The sequence below is a fragment of the Geotrypetes seraphini genome, chromosome 2, assembly GCF_902459505.1.
Source record: "Geotrypetes seraphini chromosome 2, aGeoSer1.1, whole genome shotgun sequence".
Lineage (NCBI taxonomy): Eukaryota > Metazoa > Chordata > Amphibia > Gymnophiona > Dermophiidae > Geotrypetes > Geotrypetes seraphini.
This window is the reverse complement of record NC_047085.1, coordinates 206,583,339-206,606,962: the sequence shown is the minus strand read 5'-3', so window position 1 is coordinate 206,606,962 and position 23,624 is coordinate 206,583,339. Positions and strand designations below refer to the sequence as shown.

The 23,624-nt window shown below is 40.2% G+C and overlaps 1 protein-coding gene across 12 annotated transcripts in view; it reads left to right on the top strand.

Annotated features, from left to right (window-relative positions):
• The window catches only part of FARS2 (phenylalanyl-tRNA synthetase 2, mitochondrial), a 732,018-nt gene that overhangs the window by 190,399 nt on the left and 517,995 nt on the right, over positions 1-23,624 (top strand). For all 12 annotated transcript variants that reach the window (XM_033934773.1, XM_033934769.1, XM_033934766.1 and 9 more), the window contains one exon: positions 2,436-3,059. In XM_033934773.1, the coding sequence (XP_033790664.1) occupies positions 2,454-3,059 (606 nt within the window). In that variant the 5' untranslated portion in view covers positions 2,436-2,453. The remainder of the gene's footprint in view (positions 1-2,435; positions 3,060-23,624) is intronic.

Here is a 23,624-nt window from a genome sequence, read left to right as displayed (position 1 = left end):
AAATATCATGCTAACAGAATACTGCTGTCCCCAGTTATGTCTCTAGCAGGATATATATTTCAAATCTGATATATTCTAATGACAAAATAGAAATAAAAATTTTTTTTTCTACCTTTTGGTGTCTCTGGTTTCTGCTTTCATCTTCTTTTCACTCTTTTCCTTCCAGCATCTGCCCGTTCCATCCAATGTCTGCCCTCTCCCCCTTCCATATGTATCTGACTTCTTTCTATGCCCCTCTTCCTTGTCCATCCTCCTCTCTCCTTTTTACATCATTCATTCCAGCTTCACTGCCTTCTTCATTTTTATCTCCTACACCAGATCTAGCATCTTTATCCCTCTCTCATTTCTCTGCTGACCCCCTTTCTAGCATCAATGTCTCTCTACTTTCTCATTCCTCTCTCTTCCCTTTCTCTCATCTGATCTCTCCATTCCACCCTGACCCCCTTCTCCTCCTGTAAACTCCCTGCCAGCTGTTTCCTTCCTTTTTTCTTTCTCTCTACCCTCCTTCCTTTTTTTCCTTCTCCCTTCCCTCCTCCCTCTATCCAACATTAACTCTCTTCCCATCCCTTTCCCTCCTCCCCTCCCAGCAGCATCTCTCCTTCTTCTCCCTTCCCTCCTCCCTCTATCCAGCATTAACTCTCTTCCCATCCCTTTTCCTCCTCCCCTCCCAGCAGCATCTCTCCTTCTTCTCCCTTCCCTCCTCCCTCTATCCAACATTAACTCTCTTCCCATCCCTTTCCCTCCTCCCCTCCCAGCAGCATCTCTCCTTCTTCTCCCTTCCCTCCTCCCTCTATCCAACATTAACTCTCTTCCCATCCCTTTCCCTCCTCCCCTCCCAACAGCATCTATCCTTCTTCTCAATTCCCTCCTCCCTCTATCCAACATTAACTCTCTTCCCATCCCTTTCCCTCCTCCCCTCCCAGCAGCATCTCTCCTTCTAACTCCCTTCAAGTCCAGTAACAGCTCTCCCTTTATCCAGCACCTTCCCAGCCTCCTACAGTGGCTTCCTCCCCTTCCAGCAGCTCTCAGTACTTACTGCAGGAAGTTGCCGGTAAATCACTGCCCTGGCAAATAGGAGAGCTGGTGGGAGGGGAGGAAGTCACTGTGAAGGCTCCCCAGGATCTTGTTCGCACACGCTGACCATCTCCCTCCACCTGCACCTGAATCTGCAGCTCTCTCCGTTCTAATCGCAACTTCCCCGCGGCCCTCTTCAGCAACTCGGCAGGGGCGGCGATCAAGACACGCTGCCGACGTTGGGACCTTCACTCTCTGAGTCCCGCCTATTTTGTTTCAACTTCCTGTTTCCGAATAGGCGAGACTCAGAGAGGGAAGGCCCCGACGTTGGCAGCCTATCTTGATCGCCTGAGGCTGGGAGGAACATTAGTCAGCAGGAACCGCAGTCGGCAGGAAATTTAACTGTCGACTTGATCTCACCGGCCCTGCGTGGACCAGCAGAAATTTTCTGCGGACCGGCACCAGTCCGCGGACCGGCGGTTGAAGAACTGTGCCATAGGCCATTATTGAGATGGCTTTGGGAAATCCACTGCTTAATCCTAGGATAAGCAGCATAAAATCTGTTTTACTACTTGGGATCTAGCTAGGTACTTGGGACCTGGGTGGCCTGGGTTGGCCACAGGATACTAGAATTAATGGATCTTTGGTCTGTCCCAGTAATGGCAGTTCTTATGTTCTTAACATTTCCCTGTCATCCCATTCCAGCAGACGTATCCAGATAAATGGGTTATGTCAACCCACCAGCAGACAGAGATAGAGAACACTGAAGTTCTCTCTTATATAGGATGGCACTGTGCCCAACTGTTCATTAGGCAGATGGATGGATATACAAGATTCCACTCTCCTGGATTTATCTTGGCTGTGCTCCTGTCTTAAAATTTAATTCAGGTCCAGGTTGGGGTTCTTGGCTTAGGGGTATACTTGGTGGGGCCAGGTCAATTCCCACCCCGTTTGGGTCCTAGCAAGGTGTCTGGCTCCCTTCCTCCCTCCTCTCCTTCTCCACAGTAAAGGTGGCTGTTTAAAAAAAAAAAAAATCTGAGCATGGTCAAGGTTTAACCCCAGGGGATCCAACAGTTACCTCCATGGGTGTCCTAGATTTACAGGTTGCATATCATTGTTATAACTTATTTAATTATTCAATTTTCTATACAGTTCTCCCAGGGGAGCTTAGAATGGTTTGCATGAATTTATTGAGGTACTGAAGCATTTTTTCCTGTCTGTCCCAGTGAGATCACAATCTATTTAATATGCCTGGGGCAATGATGACTTGCCCAGGGTCACAAGGAGCAGTATGGGTTTGAACTCACAACCTCAGGGTGCTAAAGCTGTAGCTTTAACCACTGTGCCACACTTTTGATTGAATGATTTGCCAGCCTTTGCTTGGCTGCATGAGTGATTAATGTTCTCCTCTTTCTTTCTAGGTCCTGTGAAAGACAGATATGATTGCACAAAGGATTGGTCGTTACTCTAAAGCCTCAGAGCTTCTGGGAGTTCACTCAGGATCCTTAGCCAATTACTTTGGTCATGTTTTCTCCAGAGCTGTAGAATCTGGTTTTCCTGCGAACACAACTGCCTCAAATTCAGTCCAGCTGTTGGGTAGACACTACCCTCGGGATGACTATACTAATGTCAAGGACACAATTCTCTCTAAGGTGGAAAAAAACTTGCACAACCAGAAGTATCACCCTCTCTGGCTCATCAAAGAAAGAATTAAGGATCATTTTTATAAACAATATGTAAGGTGTTCAAGGACCCCTCTCTTTTCTGTGTATGACAATCTGTGCCCTGTGGTCACAACACAGCAGAACTTTGATAGGCTGCTAATCCCAGTAGACCACCCCAGCAGAAAGAAGGGAGACAATTACTACTTAAACCAGACTCACATGCTGAGGGCTCACACCTCAGCCCATCAGTGGGACTTAATACATTCAGGACTGGATGCCTTTCTGGCTGTAGGCGATGTCTACCGTCGAGATAATATTGACAGCAGCCACTATTTTGTTTTTCATCAGATGGAAGGAGTTCGGCTTTTCTCAGTACATGAGGTAGGAAGGATTTTTTTGGGGTAGAAGATTATGCCTGGTTGTTGCAAAAGCTTATTAACAAAACAAAATAGAGAGGATCATTTTAAAAGGCATTTCTGTAAGTGAAACAGTTCTTGTATATGATGGCTGTTCTAATATGGAGGTATGCACATAAGCTATGTATATATGTGCACTTTTACTTGCGTTTGGGAAAGATATTCCAATAGTTGGGGAGGTGAGATCTTGATTGAGTTACCCTTTTAAGTGCATACTTTTAAATTTAACCCAACTCCTCTACTGTGCACAGATGTCCAGTGATATACTGTGAATATTCTCTGCTGCTTATTCACCTGAGACTATTGGATATACTCAAGAAATGTCAGTATTCTAACCTTTTTGTATGTTTCCTGATTTGATGTCACCATTTCTCTTCTATCTTTCCTTCTTTTGGCATCAGCTTATTAGATTGATTTGTTCCTATCTCTAGGAAAAGGTGATCAAACTCACCATAAACAAAAATGAGATTTCAATGAATTCTGTTAGAGCAGTTTGTATAGAACAGTCCAAATCTCCTTTTTTTGTAAAAAAAAAAAAAAAAATGCAGAAATCCAAGCAATGTAACTTTTTCAGACTGCTTATGGACCCATGACATGAAAAACTGGCCCTTCTCAACATTCTGGATCCACTATTTTAGTCACTTTTTTCCAGAAAGTTAAATTTATCTTAAAGCAAAGTCAAATGTACAGTTTCTACAAGGCCTATACCTATGTGCTCAACATCACTGAATACATAGCTATGGGAGAGCATGAGGAGTAACCAATGGTACTGAAAACAAAAATAAACAGAAGGTTTTTGAGTCATTTATACACTGAAGGCTCTGTACTTCTCATCTCCTCAGAAATAGGAAGCTTGTATTGGAGGCAGGAGGTACAGCAGAAGCTTGAGTGTGAAAAGGCTCAGTGGTGGAGTGCTTGCTGTTGCTTTCAGCACTGTTGCTTCTGGATGCTGCACTCTGCAAACATGGGCCAGATATGCAGCACTGGCAAAGAAATAAAAGATGCTGGACTTCAGGAGAGTTATTTCTACAGTAGAGGATCCCTAGGGATGGAAAGTATTCCCCTCTTACCACCCCCCTTCCATCAAGAAAATGGCTCTTAACATTGAAATTAGGTGGGAACTTTGATGAGGGAAAACAGGCATTCAGGAATTATGTGAGGACTCAGGAGACTGAATGAGAGAGTATGGAGACTTTATGACCATTTAGAGGCTTTTCAATGGTGGGAATGGTGACTGAGGATTCAGGGATTGTCTGGCGGTGAGGGCAAGGCACTTGGGTAGGGGTATATGTAAGGGTATGTTATGTGGCCTGGGGGATTTGAGACAAGGTGTACGATGATGGGAAGAGATAGAGAGGGTAGCGTAAGGCTGTGAAGAAAATGGAAGCACTGAGAGAAGAGGATAGATTTGTGAAGGGATGATAGAAAGTAGAAATAAAGAAGCTGGAGAGGAGGTGTAAGGGGTCATGGGAAGCTAAATAAGAAAACAAGAGTTAGAAGAATGTGCTGGATACCAGGGATGAGTGACAGGGAAGGAGCTTGGGATGATAAGGCTGGGGAGGTGAAGTGAAAGAAGGTGAACAAAAGGCTTGGGGAGACAGAGACAGAGAAGGAAATGGATTGATTGGAAAAGAGCAAGAGTGGAAGATGAAAAGTTAGAAGAAGTGTAAGAGGTAAAAGAAAGGACTAGAAGGTGGAGACAGAGTGAAAAAAGAGGCGAAATCTAGCTATAAGTGAATAGAGAAACACAAAAGAAATAAATGGACAAAAAAGATAAAAGGGAAAGATCAATGTGAGAAACAAATCTAGGGAAGGAAGAGAGAAGAAAGAAGAAATAAAAAGGACATTAGAAGACCAGCAAAAAGAAAATGGAAAGAGGCAGGAACCACTGTAATTAGAAAAAATTGCTCACACAGTAGTGGTGTAATGGAGTGTATGGAATGAACCCAATTCCCCGTAAGTACATTCCCTCAACGGGCCACTTTGACAGAGTTTTAGCTCTGGTCTGCTTAGTAAGTAGAACATGGTCCAGCCAAGGGGAAGTAAAAACCTAGAGCAGGAACAAGATAGGGAAGCCAGAGCAGGATGAAACAACCCTTGAGGTTAGACCTTCACAATTAAGGACAAGGAGCCAGAAGAGTAGCCAAGGTAGAAAAATTCTTATTTGAGCATCGTGAATTGCTGGCTTGTGGCTTAACTGAACTAGCCCTTCCTTGTCTGTTAAATACTGATCTTTAAGTTGATGCTCATTTGAACATTCTAGCTAGCTGTATCATGGTAGGAACCACTCCCTTTTTATTGGAATGGTGTTCCAAGGGGATTATGTTTGTTCCTGAGTTACCAAGCCTGTGGTATATAATTGATGCACAACCAATTTAGAGATTTGTTCTACTTTACACTGTGGCTTGGCTGTGTCTATGAAGAGTCCATGCCTTTTTCATAGTGTCACAATTAGTAAACAAAATAAAAGTTGGGGGTCAATATTCAGCCATCGGGCAGTGAGTGTTACTCTGGATAGTCAAAGCCGGGACTTATGCGAACTCCAACTATCAATATCTTCTTTTTAAGCAACCTAACACATAGCCACTTAAATTGGCATTCATCATTTAAGTGGCCATGGGTTACCACATAAAAAATAGGACAGACTTTATGCGGTTCCATTTATATAGTAACTGACCGCTTAAGGGTTGAATGTCAGCACTTGAGCAGCCAAATGCAGACTTTGCCCCCAGCATGTGCCCAACACAGTTTCCTTTGATTTAGTGCTAACCGCAATAGTCAGTGGCATTTAGCCAGTTAAGTGCCACTGAATATTAGTGGCTAGCCCCGAACAAGTGATTTAACCAGTCATTGACTGACTAAATCGTTTTGAATATTGGTCCCTCTATTTTCAATTAATAGTGTTTAGAAAAAGTTAGGAGGTGTATTGGAGTTTTGTATCTTCAGATCTGCTTTTACAAGTATATAGTTCTTGTTATTTATGTCCTGAAAGTTAAAACTGTTGTAGTAAATGTCCTAGATTGTTGGGGCTAAATAATACCCCAGATGCTGGTGTATAACAACATTTGTAGGGTTTATATCCAAAAATATATGTACAGTCTCCTCAAACTTCTTTCCCACAACACAAATAGTTAAGGGTCCCCTGATAGCGAGCTGATTCTGTGCAGTAATTCAGAAAGCAAAACATGATGGGTGAGTGCTTTCAATTTAGAGTACAATTTGTTTGTAATGAGCTCTTCAGTAATGTATAAGTATAAATATAAGAACATAAAAATAGCCATTCTGGGTCTATCTAGCCCAGTATCCTATTTCCACAGTGGTCAATCCAGGTCACAAGTACAAGTGGCAAAAACCCAAATAGTAGCAACATTCCATGCTACTGATCCCAGGGCAAGCATTTGCTTCCCCCATGTCTGTCTCAATAGCAGATTATGGACTTTTCCTCCAGGAATTTGTCCAAACCTTTTTAAAACCCAGATACAATAATCGCTGTTTACCACATCCTCTGACAACGAGTTCCATATAATCATGCAGTACGTTTGGAATGCTTGCGCACGTTTGGGTTTTCAGGAGCAGTATCTTTCATTCTTTGCTAATAGGAGTTTTTATGTGACTGGCGGAAGTGTACGATCAGTGTTATTTTCTTTGAATTGTGGGGTGCTGCAAGGTTCCTCGTTGTCAGTGATACTATTTAATTTGTTTATGGCACCAGTTGGTAAATTATTTTTGGACTTGGGAATTCAATATCATTTATATGCAAATGATTTGCAATTCTTTTTTTTTGAGATGACTGCTGACTGTTTTCAGGATTTTTGTTTGTTGTCATCTTATTTGGATGCTATTGTGACTTGGATGTCGAAGAATGGTTTCACGGCAGCCATTTATGATGAGTGATCTGCATGGGGCAGGAGCGTAGGAAAATCGCTTCTGACCCAAAAGACCACTAGACCACAAGGTAAGGTCTAGGATGCTGGGGTAAGGCAGGGTGGGTTAGAGTTGGCCCAAAAGTTATTCGCAAATTTTCCATATCCGCGGGCCGGCTCTGGCTCTCACCCCAGCGAATATTGAGGGAGGAGTGTAGTTACTTTAATTGACTATTAATCCTTCATTTTTTCAAGTGTACCTACTATTATCTCCTATTAAAGGCAAATGCTAGATCAAGAAGATCTTTGTTTGGTCATATCAGAAATAGAGACTATGGATCTCCAGGGCCCGTAGCCAATTGCCTTTAGAACACATCTTGGCTATTGGCCTGCTTGCGGGCTGTCATTGATACAATTGCTTCTCTTTTTCTTGATTTTTAATCTTTTTAATTACTACTTTTTACTATTCTTTGTACTTATTTACTTTCGTTCTTTTCGTGATACTTGTCTCAAATGTAGACAGAAGATATCCGTTTCGCTCTCATTTTATACTGAGGGCTTCTTCAGAACAGAGCTTTGTGCATTTATCGTTGTTTTACTGTTTTAAATGACCTGTAGATTCTCAACGCGATTTAGTCAATATGTCATGCCAGATAGCCCACAACTGCCGCCTATGTTGGCAACTTACTCCCTTGGTAGTTATTGGGCAAGGAGTAGGGATTGGAGGGATAGGGAGCATGGAGTTGAAGACCTTGCCAGGCCTGTGATGATCCTGAGCCTGTATATGTAACTGACCACTGGGAGAGTTTTGGGAAGAAGTAATTTTGCTTGTTTTTCACTTCCTCCTCTTTGTGGCATAATGGCTGCTATGGTTTTGCACCAGGTGGAACCATCCTTTCATGCACTGATCAAGCTGTAGACCCCTAATTAGCATCATTTGGCATTCTGGTGCCACCTAGGGCCTTAGAGGATCACAGCAGCTATAGCAAGTACTCCTGTGTTACTCCTGTGGCTCAGCCTCAGTCACCCAGACATGAAAAAAATTGCTTTTCAATTGCCAGTTTCAACTTCTGCCAGCAACCAGTCTGGCCAAATAAAAATTGCACAGGCCTGCAGAAGACTGGGCAGTTGGTATTGACTGTCTTATTCCATTCACAGCCTAAGTGCAATAGTTTAATATAATAAATAGATAACTACAGTATTTATTACAGTTGCTCTTTTAATATAAGCTGTGGATAACATACAGTAGAGCACATATAAATAAACACATGACAAACCTTCAGTTAAATTATACAAATGACTACCTAGAGGTTGAACAAAATGATAATTTCAGGATTAGCCGCATGCATTTTCCTGAAGAATCTGCTTCAGTAGCACCATGTGAAGGTTATGTATTTTGTGGTAAATTTCCTATCTGATACAACTGTGCTTATCTTCTCACCCTGTTATTCTCTTAATAGCTAGAATCGAGCATTAAGAAAGGGTGGTAGATGCGTGAAACAGTCTCCCGGTAGAAATGGTGGAGACAGAGACTGTCTGATTTCAAGAAAGCCTGGGATGGGCCCTTGGGATTTCTTAGAGAGAGGAAGAGGTAATGGTTACTGCAGATGGGCAGACTGGAAGGCCATTTGGTCTTTATCTGCCATCATGTTTCTATGTTTCTAAAACTACTTAGTCCTCCCGATAGTCAATGTGATTTAAGAGGGCAGGAGAATATTGGCCACTGAATATTGGCTCTGACTGCTCTTTCAGAAAGTGGGTAGGTCAGGGGTGGTATTAGGGAGGGGCAGCAGTTATGTGGGTGCCAGCAATATGCAGTGCTAGCACCTGAATAGCTAACCCGGTCAATTTATTACCACAAGGCTGTGCCAACCATTTTGAGGATGCTGCCACCAGGGGCAGGAGCAGGTGAGGTTTGTTCCTGCCTTGTTTGTCCCCATTAGACCATCAGGAATCTAAGGTAGGCCTAGGGGCCTATTGAAACCTGGGGATGGTTTTTAATGTCATTGGATGGGGAAAGGATGACCGGAAGAAGGAGGTTGGGGGCAAAAAAAAAAAAAGAGAATATTATACAGGTCCTGGCCAATTTTCAGCTAGTGCCCGAATATTGGTCTTATGCAGGCCCCAGCTGAAAATTGACTAGAGCCAAATAAGCTCTGGCAGCTAGTAGCAGGATAATTAGCTCCAGATATTTAGTGTCCATGGCACACCTGCCCAGCACTGAATATCCGGGGCTAATGTAGTTGGTGATGGCCAGTTTTTTAAAAACCAAAACAACGCTGACTGCCGCTGGCTGACTATTATCCCCAGCACTAAAATTTTTATGTGATTTATGATATCAGCGTTCAATATCTTCATAATAATTAGTAAAATGTTTTTCCATTGATGCTTGATAATTAGACGTATGTTAAATTTTTTTTCCATTAATTTCACCTTCCCTCTTCTTTTCATGTACCTTTTCTTGTCTGCTGCTTGGCATGTGTTATTGGCCCTTGAGATGACAGGGTGCTCATGCTAGCTCAGTAATCACCATCATCACCTGTCTTTTCCTCATTAGTTAATAATATGCCAGATGGCTCGATCCCTTAATCCTCTCCTCTAGGAGTGTAGGGTCAAGCCTGTCTTTCATGTAATTCTTCTGCTATTTCAGATGGAAAATGAAAGAAACCCATACTTGGCATGGTAGTGCAAAATGCTTTACTTCTTTACTTTTGGGTTGAGAAATTGGTATTTCTAGTCTGTTATATTCATAACTGTGTTAGTATGATAAGGAGGTTTTGTTTTGATGACAGTGAAATTGGTCAAGTAGAAATATTATATTTGTTAAATTTTACATGTGAAATTGACTTCAGCAGACTAGTAGATCACTGGGATAACTGGATGTAAAGGAGTTTGATTATACTCCTCAAAGTAGGTAGCATAGAAACATAACGACAGGGCCTAATGGACCATGCAGTCTACTCATCTTCTCTTCTTCTCCCTAAGACAGGGGTAGGCAATTCCGGTCCTCGAGAGCCAGAGCCAGGTCAGGTTTTCAGGATATCCACAATGAATATGTATGAGATGGATTTGCATGCACTGCCTCCTTGAGATGCAAATCTATCTCATGCATATTTATTGTAGATATCCTGAAAACCTGACCTGGCTCCGGCTCTCGAGGACTGGAATTGCCTACCCCTGCCCTAAGAGATCTCATAAACCTGTCCCATGCTTTCTTAAATTCAGAAAACGTCCTTGTCTTCACTACCTTCACAAGGAAGATATTCCATGGGTCCACCACCCTTTCCGTTAAAACATAATTTCCTTAGATTACTCCCGATCCGGTAACCTTTTAACTTCATCTAGTGTCCTCATTCCAGAGCTTTCCTTCATTTGAAAATGGCTCAACTCCTGTACATTAATGTCATATAGATATTTAAACATCTAAATCATATTCCCTCTCTCCTGCCTTTCTTCCATACATATTAAGATCTGTAAATCTGTCCCCATATGCTTTATAACAAAGACCTCTGACTAGTTTTGTAACCACCAACTCCATCCTGTTTATATCTTTTTGAAGATATGAGCTCCATAATTGCATACAGTATTCTAAATGGGGCCTCACCAGAGACTTATCGCTTTTTTACTGCTGGCCATTCCTTTCCTTATGCATCCAGGCATTGTTCTGGCTTTGACTGTTGTCTTATCTGTTTAGCCACCTCAAAATCATCAGATATGATCACACCCAAGTCCCACTCTTTTATCATTCACAGAAGTACTTCATCTCCTATACTATACTGTTCCTTTGGATTTTTGCAATCCAAGTGTTTTACCCTGCATTTTTTAGCATTAAATCTTTGTTTCTGGACCATTCTACAAGCTTTTCTAGATTCCTCCTTATGCTATCCACACCCTCTGGGGTGTCTACTCTATTAGAGAGTTTAGTATCATTCGCAAAGAGACAAGCCTTACCAGTCCTTCCACAATATCACTCACAAAGGTGTTAAAAATAGCCATCCCAGGGACAGATCCCTGCAGCACACCACTGATAACATCCCTTTTCTAACAAAAAGAGATAGCTGGAACCCTAAAATGGAGAAGCTCTTGGGATGTTGGGAGAAGAGAAACTTCAGAAATGGATGTATGCATGAAGAAAATTGAGTGGTTTGGGAGCTGAAATATGGAAGAAGAAAGACCAGGACTCTGTAAACCAGTGTTTCTCAAACTGTGTGCAATAGTACAGTGGTGTGCCACGAGAGATTCCAGAATTTTGCTTTATTTTTAAAAATTCCCTTCATAAGTAATAGAATACATGACATGTATATCACGTACGCAAGTGATATACAGAGTCTGTCAATGTTATGAGCATCTGTGTGCATAAGGATACAACCGCCCAGACAAGCATCATTCTTTGACGTGAGTGGTCCTTGAAAACTAACAGCAACTAATTTTAGTTTTATTTTTACTTTTTATGCAGTAATTTATCCTAACATGAGCAACAAAGCAATCAAGGGGTGATGTTACCATTTGATCTTATCTTTGCAAACTTAGATTTTCAGCTCTGACAGAAATTAAATTGAAAAAAAAGAGAACTGCAGATGGTGGATGAATAAAATGTGTGTTTGCTTGTCGACTTTTGAGCCATGTTTTGTGTTAATTTGTACACAAAAAACCCAATTCTATTTTATGCACTTTAGTTTCACCATTGTTACAATTATTCATACATAGCTTAAGGAACTTTAAATAGATAACCCTCAAATTATTTTTTGGGAGTTTTTGCAATTTTATAATTTCAATTATAATGTGCTACAAAAATAATTTACTCCATTTAGTGTACTGGAGCTAAAAACAAAAGTTTGAGACACTGCTCTAAACATATCCCCATGAAATTTGTAATTTATTTGGAAGTATGGAACATTTAAATGTAGCAGTAGCAATAGGAAAACGTGTTAAAGGATAATGCGATGACAGAAGAAGAGAGATTGGTACTTGTATGTCTCCTTTTTGAAGTTATACAACCACATTCAAAGTGGTTTACATATAGGTACTTCAAGCATTTTTCTCCATCTGTCCTGGTGGGCTGTTTTGCTTTAGGTTCTTTTGGGTATCTTTTTGCCAGTTAATATGACACCAGACATAATGCAAAGAACAAGATTTTATTCCCTGTACATCAGTCTAACAAACTGCTCATGCACATATACGTAAGTTAAACATAAATTAAATATATATCACCGTTGATGTATGCTTCATCTATGCCAGTGGCTGGAGAGATCCAGGTTGCGGCCAGACAGAGAACTTCAACGGGGCCAAACATCCTTGGATGCCCACACAGAAAAGATCTCTGAAGTTTGAATGCCACTTGCTCTGCGTTTTATACAATATCCAAGCTGGATAATTAATTCATAATTAATAAGGCTGGCATTTTGTGAACTGAATTTGGACACTCAGGAACTGGCCAGTGAACCAAAGGCGTTGTGATTCCTGTCCTCAGATCCTAACCTATCAAGTAATTAAGTAATTTAATTGCACATATGGAATAAATATTGTATGTGCATTTTCAATTATACTTAAAACATTGCTTTTCAGAATAGCTGATAATCAAGTTGCATAACTCATAGTCAGTACTTTATTTTTTTTTTAAGTTCAATAAATTTTTATTGAGTATTTTGAAAAATACAAGGAGCAATTCAAATACATAAGAATAAGATAACGTTTTGTATATATATGATCTATAAATATAAAATTAATTATAAAGGACCATAGTATTAAGAAAAGCTCAGAGTAATGGAGTTGTTTGTGAAGACTGTATGAGAAAAAGATGAAAGAAGACAGAGTAAAAATAAAAAGAGAAAGGAAAGAAAGAGGAAAGGTGGAGAAAAGGAAGGGAAGACAGGAGTGTCTACAAAGCAGAGCGTACATATGAATCTAAAAATGACCAGGGTGATTTCTTGCTTTTTAAATTCATGGAGATTCGGAGTGTGATTTTACTCTCATATGCATATGATTCAAGTCTATGATACATACATAGTGAGTTCCACCAAAACGTATAATCTAATAACGAAAATGATTTCCAATTTTTCAGAATGTGCATGAGAGCAGTCACAATCATGGTATCAATGAGTTTAGGAGGACATTTTGATTGCGCGAAGCAGGGATGTTGAGATCGAAGGATTATAATGTCCATAGAAATTTCTTCTGAGCAGTTAGTGATAGATTGTATGGTATTCCAAATTTGGGTCCAAAAAAAGCGGACTAAAGTACAATGAAAAAACATATGATCAAAAGTTCCCTCCTCTTTCAAGCAGTTCCAGCAAATAGAGTCAAGTTTTAAGTTGGCTTTCCACATGCAAAATGGGGTCCATATTGCATTCCACATAATAAAGAACATTGATTGTGAAACTCTAGAAGATAGAAGTGGGCGGTTTGTTGAAGACCAAAAGAGTTCCCAATCAATGTCAGATAGCGGAATGGTGAGTATATTATCCCAGTGTTTCATAGATTGATATGAAAAAGTGAATAAATGATCTCTCAGAATATTATAGAAAAAAGATATAGCTTTTCCTTTTGATAGAGACCATAAAGACCAATGGTAGATAGTGTTTTTGGAAGACATGAAGTCATACCGTATATGCACAGAAGACAGCACTTCAATAAGTGAGATCCACTGTGAATAGGCAGAGGAAGGCAACAGGTATGTGGAGCAGAGTATATCAAAAGGAATTGATGTAGTGAGAGTAGACAATTGATGAGCAAACCATATACCTGCTCGCTGCCACCGTTTCCATGAAAGGGATTTGCCATGATTTTGGATTTTGGGATTATTCCAAAGAGACATGAGTGGGCTTACACTAATTGAGATCTCAGCTATATTATCTAAATGATGGAGAGCATGCTGCGTTGAATTCAACAGAGAATACTTTCTCAAATGTCTAGGTATTGATATCGTTAGTAAGCAGGAGATGTGTAGAGGTTTGCATAGAAAACACTCCATTTCAAACCAAGTAGGAGGGTCTTGAGAAAAGGAGTCATTAACCCAGTAGGCTCCATATTTAGCTAATGAAGCAATATAATAATGATAGAAATCCGGGAAGTTAAGACCACCGTTAATTTTAGAGGCCTTCAGCTTGGCTAGAGCAATTCGAGGTTTTTTCTTGTTCCATATAAATTCAGATAGCTTTCTATTTAGCCAATGGAAAAATGATTTCTGGCATAAAAGAGGAAGCATAGAGAGAATGTAATTAATTTGAGGTGCTAGGGTCATTTTGATGGATGCTATTCTACCCCACCTAGACAAATAAAGTGGAGACCACCGAGATGTAGTGTTAAGAATTAAATTTTTGATTTTAGATATGTTAAGATCTTGAGCGAGGACCGGATCCTTGTGTATTAAAATCCCCAAGTATTTCACAGCTTCATTAGACCATGTGAATGGAAAGTTAGCCAAATCTGATTGAAGAATGTTATTATTCAGAGGAAAGATTTCTGATTTCTCCCAATTGACAGAATATCCGGAAAGTCGGGAGTATTGTTTGATGATATGTATAAGATGAGGAAGAGAAGATTGAGGGTTCCTAAGAAAAATTAAGACATCATCAGCATAGGCTGCTAATTTAAAGTTTCGATCAGAGGAGGGAATACCTTTAATTAAGGGATCTTGTCGAATAGCAGAGAGAAGAGGCTCCAACACTAAATTGAACAGTAGTGGTGAGAGAGGACATCCCTGTCTAGTGCCTCTGTGAAGGGGAAATTTATTGGATAGAGAATTGTTAATTAGAATACGAGCGGTGGGACAGTGATATAATGTTTCTATCCATTTCGTGAAAAATGAGCCAAAGTTATACCATTTCAAGACACAGAAAAGAAAAGGCCACTCCACTCGATCAAAGGCTTTTTCAGCGTCTATAGCTAGGCCTATTATTGGGTCTGTCAAAGTTTTAGCATGAGCATTAATATGGTGAAAGAGGCGCAGGTTATCTCCTATATATCTTTGTTTGATAAACCCTGTTTGATCCTTATGTATAAGATGTGGAATCACTTTGGTAAGTCTTAATGCAAGTAATTTTGCCATTATTTTGTAATCTAAATTAAGGAGAGAGATAGGACGGAAGTTTTTGACCAAAGTGGCGTCTCTGTCAGGCTTAGGAATTACTACAATGGTGGCTTCAGTGAAATTAAATTGTTTATCTGGAGTGGAATGGAGGAAATCATAGTATGTAAGGAGATGAGGAGCTAAAATGTTTCGGAATTGTTTAAAAAATTCGTTAGTGAAACCGTCCGGACCAGGGGCTTTCCCAGTCTGTAGGGAAGATATGGCAGCTTCTATTTCTGTTATGGTTATCGGAGAATCTAGTTCCAATTTAAGAGAGTCCGATATGGTCGGATGAGATAAGGAGGAAAGAAAGGAGTCTATATTTGATTCAGAAGCCGCAAATTCAGATTGGTATAATGAAGCATAAAAATTTTCAAATTGAGAAGAAATTAAAGATCTGGTTTTGACTAATTGTCCTAATGAATTTTGGATAGATGTGATATGTAGTCTTTTGGATTTAATTTTAAGGTATCTGGCCAAGGGGCGACCCATAAGATTATCTCCCATATAATGGCCAGATTTGGAGATGAAGATATCCCGTCTGGCTGTGCATGAAACTAAGGTATTATATTCATATTTAAGTTTTTGGATATTTTGGAGAATATTTGGGTCATGTAAGTGATTAGACATAGGTTGTATTTCTAATGTTTTAATAGAGTTTTCTAATTCTTTTTCCTTTATCATGGACTGTTTTTTTTTTCCAAGAGGCAATTTTTATCAATTCACCTCTAAGGGTTGCTTTGTAAGCTTCCCAGACTATGGAAGGACAAACTTCAGGGTCTTTAGAGTTATTTTCAAAAAATTCTACTGTGAACAAATTAATTTTTTCAACAGTTTCTTCATCTAAAAGAAGGGCGTTGTTCAGTCTCCAAGAAGGAGATTCTTTACGTGGAGCCGAGACAAAAATATATAAAGAAATGGCAGCATGATCCGTAAGAGAGATTGGATGTATAATAGCATTGGTAAGATCCTGGATGAGAGAAGAGGATATGAGAAAGAAATCAATTCTCGAGTAAGTATTGTGTGGTGGTGAAAAATGTGAGTATTCTCTACCTTTCGGGTGAAGTAATCGCCAAGGATCTACAAGTGAGAAGGCATCATTTAGAGCCTGAAGAGCTGTGAAAGACTTGGATTTGGAAGGTTTACAAGAAGAAGATCTATCAATATACAAGTCTTGGATTTGATTAAAGTCCCCTCCCAATATTAGAGAACAAGAGCCAAATTCAATTAGCGCTAGCTGAATATCTCTAAAAAAATCCGGGTGATCTTTAACCGGGCCATATATATTAAGAAGAACAAAATCCACTGAGTGCAACGCAGCATGTACCAGACACCATCTTCCCTCCGTGTCTGTTTTAATTGAATGAATAATGGGAGAGAGTTTATCTTTAAGAAATATTGAAACATCATTTTTCTTTTGATGAGTTGCAGGGGAGTATAAATGAGCGGAATTTCCCTTTAGTTGGAATTTCGTGGCAGCAGCGGGTGGAAGGTGGGTTTCTTGTAAGAAAATTATATCTGGATGTTTGTTGAACACATAATTAGATATCTTTTTTCTTTTAATGGGATGATTCAGACCATTCACATTAAAAGAAAAGACATGTAGGTCAGCCATAATATATGATATACAGTGGTGAAATATAAAGTATATCCCCTTGGTCAAGAAAAAATAGCTGATATATTTGTAAAGTTAGGTAGACACTCCTGTCTAAGAAGAAAAATAGAAAGAGCATTAAAATAAGAAAGAAGAAATCAGTATTATCAGCATAATATATAGTTAGAAAAGAGGTAAACCATAATATTATGCATATCTTAAAATATTTTAAGAGTGCTCCTATGAGCACAGAAGAATAACACATGTGAAGCAATTAACAAAATCCACACCTAATCAGTAATATAAAATGTGAGATTAGTGTGCTTAACTTAGTAGACTATACAAAGTATGTATTTCATTACATAGTACAGTGAGATAAGAGCTTATTGGCACAATCTAAAATATCAAAACTGGAATTGATTTGATCAGACAGAGACCTCAAAGAAAACTGCACGACTGATGACAAGTAGAATTAAATCGTTGGGGTATTATTGATCATAGTCTCAGACATAGAGTCTATAAATAGTTGTGCGGCTACTTTGTCTGTGAATGTATGTGGTTTCCCATCTCTCCATATGCGTAAAGATGCCGGGTACATAAGTGCGAACCTCACTCCCCAACGATGAAGCGTGGAATATAGTGGCACCATTGCCTTGCGAAGGGTGGATACATGTAAGGAGTAGTCATTAAATAATAGTAATTTTTGACCTTCATATTCAAGTCGACCATGTTTCCGAAAGGCTTGCATGATGAGTTCTTTGTCTTTCCAGTTAATATATCTAGCAATTACTGTTCGCGAGCGGTTGTTATCCTCCATACGTTGGCCTAAGCGGTGTGCCCGCTCACATAGAAAACCAGTCACAGGGGTCACCAGGCCAAGTTGTTTTGGGAGCCAAATCTGAAAAAAATGGTATAGATCTTGATCAACACGGAGATTAGGTAGCCCCACAACTCGTAGATTATTGCGGCGTTGACGATTTTCTTGGTCATCGAAACGTATTGTCAATGTTGCCACTTGATTTTGCAAGGCAATCACATTTTCGCAATCTTGCAATGTTGCATCTTCATTTTCAGACACCCTTTGCTCCACTGCTGCAATACGCCCAGCATGTGCTTCAAAACGATCGTTAATACAGTCTACAGCCAACTGTAATTTAAGAAATTTATCTTCTAGGGCTGCGGTGACCATTTTCGAAATTTCTTGGGCCCAATCACCCCATTGTGCCGAGGTTAGAGTTGGAGTCGGTGACGTCGCCATTTTAAGCACTGAGCAGGATGATTTATGTTTAGGTGTTTTCGCCGATCTTACCGGCATTCCTATCTGATGCGTACTTTAAAACTGCTACACATATACGAGAAAGCTCTGTAGGTGAGTCAGAAATAGTTTGAATAAGATTTATTCTTAGGCACACTCTCTTCTACCCACAGCCGCAAATATACCTGTGATATACAGGTTCAAAGGAATGCAGCAATCTCCCTGCAGGGGAGAGAGATCTCTGGTAACCAAGGCTGGTTCAAAGTCACTCAAGTGAAGCAAATCCAAATGAGATCATGTTGTGATGTTGAGCACATCTGAAAATGAGTTCATACTTCTGAGCAGCTCCAATAACTCCTGTATTTGAAGGGATGTTCGTGATCTCAGGTTTCTTACTGTTGAACAGCGCTGGAGAAATTTTCTTTCCCTTTTTTTTTCCTTTTTATTTGTGCCAGGTTTTTTTTTGTATTGTTATTTTTTTTAATTTGTGTCGGTTTCGCCGGAGTTTAAAATTCCAGGAAGCATGGAGGTGAAGGTCTCACATCTCTGGCGCACTTACGATTCCGCCATGGCATAAGACATGAACAAAACGTTCATCCGGGACATCAGGAGTCTGGAGATCTCAGGCCTCTTACTGCTGAGCAGCGCTGGAGAAGTTTTCTTTTCCTTTTTTGTTCTTTTTAGTTTGTGCCAATTTTTTTTATTTTGTGCCGGTTTCGCTGGGATTTAAGCGAAGGTCCCGTACAACTGGCGCATTTGCAACCTCGGCATGACCCAGGATATGAGCGACACCTTCATCCGGGACATCGGGTGTCTGGGTTACTCGTCTGAGATGAGTTGAGGGTTCTGGCAGCAAAAATATAATAGACTGTGTAAAACAAACAAATATAAAAGCACAGTTTTATTTGAATTAGGCGTGTGCAAGAGGAGCCGTTACGCCATCTGTGTGTTCTCTGTGGCGATCAGGCCACGCCCCCCTAGAGCCGACTACTTCTTAAAATTAACTCACAGTCCAACCGCCGCAGTCAGCACTAAGCCTCTTCTGAATCATCTGATATCAGCCGGCTGCTTCTTCAAGATAACTCACAGTCCAACTGCCACTGTCAGCACTAAGCCTCTTCTGATCTGTCTTTACTATTCAAATTTAACAAGCAAAGTCACACCTTCAGATGATCATTGGAAGTATTCACATCGAGTTCTCATTCACAGAGCTTGGCACTGGAAGAAATACCACCGAAGATGTAATGGACTGTCTTCCATAGTCAGTACTTTTAATCACTAAAACTGCATTAATCAAGCTCTACTCAAAACTTTGCTTTTAGTCGCTAAAATAGAAACTGTCACTGTCCACCTGGCTAATTGTATTTCCTTTTATTGTTTTATGACTCTGCAGTATGATATCATCAAACAGGCTCTTACTGCTTTTTTATGGCCCTTTAATTGCTCTAAATTGTCCATTTAGCTAGCAAGATTAAAAACTGTATTAATGACGTATTTGAATACAAAACTCTTGTTTTCAAAACTCCAGGCTATACACAAAAATGGTTCCTTGCCTTTAACAATACAGGCTAACATCTGTACCAGAGGTAGTGGAGGATTAAGTGACTTGCCCAGGGTCACAAGGAGCAGCTTGAGGTTTGAACCCACAACCTCAGGGTACTGAGGCTGTAGCTCTAACCACTATGCCACACTTTTGCCAGAAGGTAAGAGTAACTGAAGAGGCCAAGTTGGCCATTGCAACAGTGCATCAGAAAAAGAAGGGATTGCTCTTTCTCTTTGCCCCACCTCTCCTCCTTTCCTCCTTTTGGTTTTCCTATTTCCTGGGATGTATCATTGGCAGTGGGCAGAAAATGAACACAATATCTAAACGTTAAAGTGTTCAGGATTCCTAGCAGATGAAGATCAGGCAACAAGTATTGTTGTTTTGGGGTTTTGCATGGCACTACTACAAAACCTGTTTCTTTCTTTATAATATCTCTAAAAATCAGACACTTCCTTTCTGAGCACACTGCCAAGACCCTCATCCAAACCCTCTTGCCTAGACTATTACAACCTGCTTCTCACTGGTCTTCCGCTAAACCATCTCTGCTGCATGCCTCATATTCCATCAGTGTCGCTATGCCCACATTTTTCTGCTCCTCAAGACACTTCATTAGCTTCCTATCCGTTTCTGAATACAGTTCAAACTCCTCTTACTGACCTACAAGTGTATTCGCTCTGCAGCGCCTCGGTATCTCTCCTCTCTCAACACACTCACCCCGGGGCACACCCCTTATCTGATAATTCTCTCTTATCTCTACCCTTCTCCTCTGCGGCCAACTCCCGACTCTCCCTTTTACCTTGCTGCACAGTATGCCTGGAACAAAGTGCCTGACTCAATATATCAGACTCCGTCTCTAGCAGTATTAATTTTCAGACTAAAGGCCACATCTTTGATTCCAATTCCAAACTGCAACCCCACCTTCTAAGCACCAATATTTTTGTCTTGTTCTTATTCTCTCTGTAATTCCCCCATCTGAGCACAGTCTATTGATGTACCTTCTGTCCAGTTTATCTGTCTTGACTAGATTGTAAGCTCTCTGAGCAGGGAATGTCTGTTTTGGTGTACAGTGCTGCATATGTCTAGTAGCGCTATAGAAATGATTATTAGTACTACCGCAAGTTCATGCCCAAATTTGCAGTAGTAACTATCCCACTTATGGATGTAGCCTAGAACAGTGGTTCCCAACCCTGTCCTGGAGTACCACCAGGCCAATCAGGTTTTCAGGATATCCCTAATGAATATGCATGGAGCAGATTTGCATGCCTGGCACGTCCATTATATGCAAATCTCTCTCATGCATATTCATTAGGGCTAGTCTGAAAACCCGATTGGCCTGGTGGTCCTCCAGGACAGGGTTGGGAACCACTGGCCTAGAAGATGATGCTAAAACAAGTTAAATGGACAACGGCCTATGAAAGGACCTTCTTAGAACCAAAGTGAAGATTATGAGAAGAAAATTATTTCATACGTTGTGCAAACTGTTACCAACAATGCTGAGAGAGTTTGAACTCTGAGGACGGGTCCTTATTGGAGCACAATTATCATAATCAGATCCTAATGTAAAGCCTGATAAAAGAGAAAGATAACTCAGACAAATAGGATATATTTTTTATTATTCACCAGAATGATTCAACAATAAGGGCTCCTTTTACTAAGGTGTGCTAGCGTTTTTAGCGCACGCAGGAAATTACCGCGTGCTATGCGGCCAGTGACGTACGTATTTGAATGTTTCTATCATGTCTCCCCTTTCTCTGCGCTCTTCGAGAGAATACAAGACTGCGCTTATGTTCTCTCGAAGAGCGCAAAGAAAGGGGAGACACGATAGAAACATTCAAATACGTCACGGGCCGCATTGGAGTGGAGGAAGAAATCTTTTCTTTTAAGGGTCCCACGGCAACAAGAGGGCATTCGCTAAAACTTAAAGGGGGAAGATTGCATGGAGACACCAGGAAATTCTTCTTCACCGAAAGGGTGATTGACCGATGGGATGGTCTACCACGCCAGGTGGTCGAGGCCAGTAGCGTGCTCGACTTCAAGAGACGATGGGAGAAACAAGTGGGGATGCTACAGAGTTATGCTTATAAGATGGAGTCTCATGGGAGGGAGGACTCTAGAGTGGGAGGACTCTTGAGTGGGCAGAATTATTGAGGGAGGGTTCTTGAGTGGGCAGACTTGTTGGGCCGCCGGCCCTTTTTTTGCCGTCATACTCTGTTTCTATGTATGCTTCTAGAACTAACACCAGCTCAATGCTGGCGTTAAGGTCTAGTGCGTGCGGCAATGTAGCTAGCGCGTGTTAAAGCCCTAACGCGGCTTAGTAAAATGAGCCCTAAGTATCCATGTTCGAAAAAGAATATGAACTCTTGGTTCATTAACCCTTTCAGGACCAAGGGACATATTTGTCCCATAACTTTAAAATCCTATAAATTTTGATTGGGATAGTCTACAGTTCTAAATTTGATATGTACGGATTCCATATGATACTGCCTTTATGTAAACAAACTGGTTCCGACATTCATTCATTAGCGTCGTTGCCAGATTGACGAGAAGATTCACTTGCCACACTGTCCATAAGCCAGAAGTGTGATTTTTTTAAATAAAAATAATGATATTTCACAAAAAAAAATCAATTTTTTGGCATCTGCAAGCCCTTTTTACCATAAAAATGTCGTCAAAACCACAAAAATTGGCCTACGATCCTTATGGTCCTGAAAGGGTTAACAGATGATGCCATTTTGAGCAACAATAACTTCAATTAAATGTTTCCTTTAACTGATGAACTGTCTGTTACATCACTCTATTCTATTCTATACTGAGTTTTATATTCTGCTTTTATTCGAAAGAATTCAAAGTAGATTACACTAAATAGAGACCTTCTCCATGAAGAGATTCACAAAAACAATTATTGCAAAAACTTAAATGCAACAGTTAATTCTGGAAAAGGCACACTTTTAGAATAGCTACTTAGAAGATAAAAGTTTTCAATAATTTTCTCCTGAACTAATTCTAATTGGTGTTTAATTCTAGAAAACAGGGATATTTTTAAGGCAGTTCTAAACTGCAAATAGGATGGTAAGCATCTGATTTGCAAAAGTCTGCCCTCCGATAGATTTTAACTGAATATTTTTCATAGATGGAAAATCTAAATCAAGTATCTTCAGAATTGTCATCATGTAAACATTTAAAAACAAGATATACAGTTTTAAAGTATGTACGCAGATTTACTGTAAGCCAGTGTGATTTGATTATAAAAGGTGTTGCCCTTTGGAATTTTCCTAATTTAAAAATCAATCTCGCAACTGTATTCTGCAGAAGCTGCAATTTCATTTGTAATTTAATGAGCTTAGGCTGCCGGGCAGTATTTTAAGTTCTTATTTTGAAGCTAGAGTCGGTACATATTTACTGACTCTGACACCGACTCCACCCAAAATTGCTTCCGATTCCACAACTCTGATGGCACAACCCTTCTGACAAGACCATAGGTTAAAATGTAATAATAATAATAGGTTAAAATGTACTACCATGAGCTGTGCTTCCTGCAGTAGTTTTTGCATGTCTGAGCGCTACTCATGCACTAAAAAAAACCTTTTTTAATGCTGGGGATGTGTTTGGGGGCAGAGCGTGGGCACAGCTATGCTAATGTTAGCACATGGGCATTGCTGCATGCTGAATAGTGCAGGATTACAGCATCATCCCTTACCACCTACTAAATAGGTGTCAGTAAGTGCTCATGCGCTAATGGGAAAATTAGTGTGTGGTCATTGTTGCAAATATAGAAAAATTGACCATTTCCTGGCAGCGCTAAAAGTGCCCTTAGCATGCCTCTTAATGATATGTTATGGAATGTTGTGAAATTGATAAATAGAAAGTTAAAACGACCAAACAAAAAAACCCAAGAGGCTTTAGTCTACTAGGTTCCAATGCCCTTATAAAATAGGCAATTTTTTGGACTTTGCACTAGGTATTCCTTTACAAATTCAAGCCTCATAAGCAAAAATTATAAGCAAAATTATAAGCAAGCCTTATAATCAAAAATTAAATTTAAAGCCAGCTTACAAGCACTATTATTCATATAGGGGCTGATGCGCCGTTTACAGAATTGTGAAAACCTAAGCACTTGAAATATAGGCCAGGGTTTTAAAAGCCTACATTTCAGGTGCCTAAGTTTTTGGAGAATCGTGCTTAGCGGCGCCTTAAGTCATGCTCCATC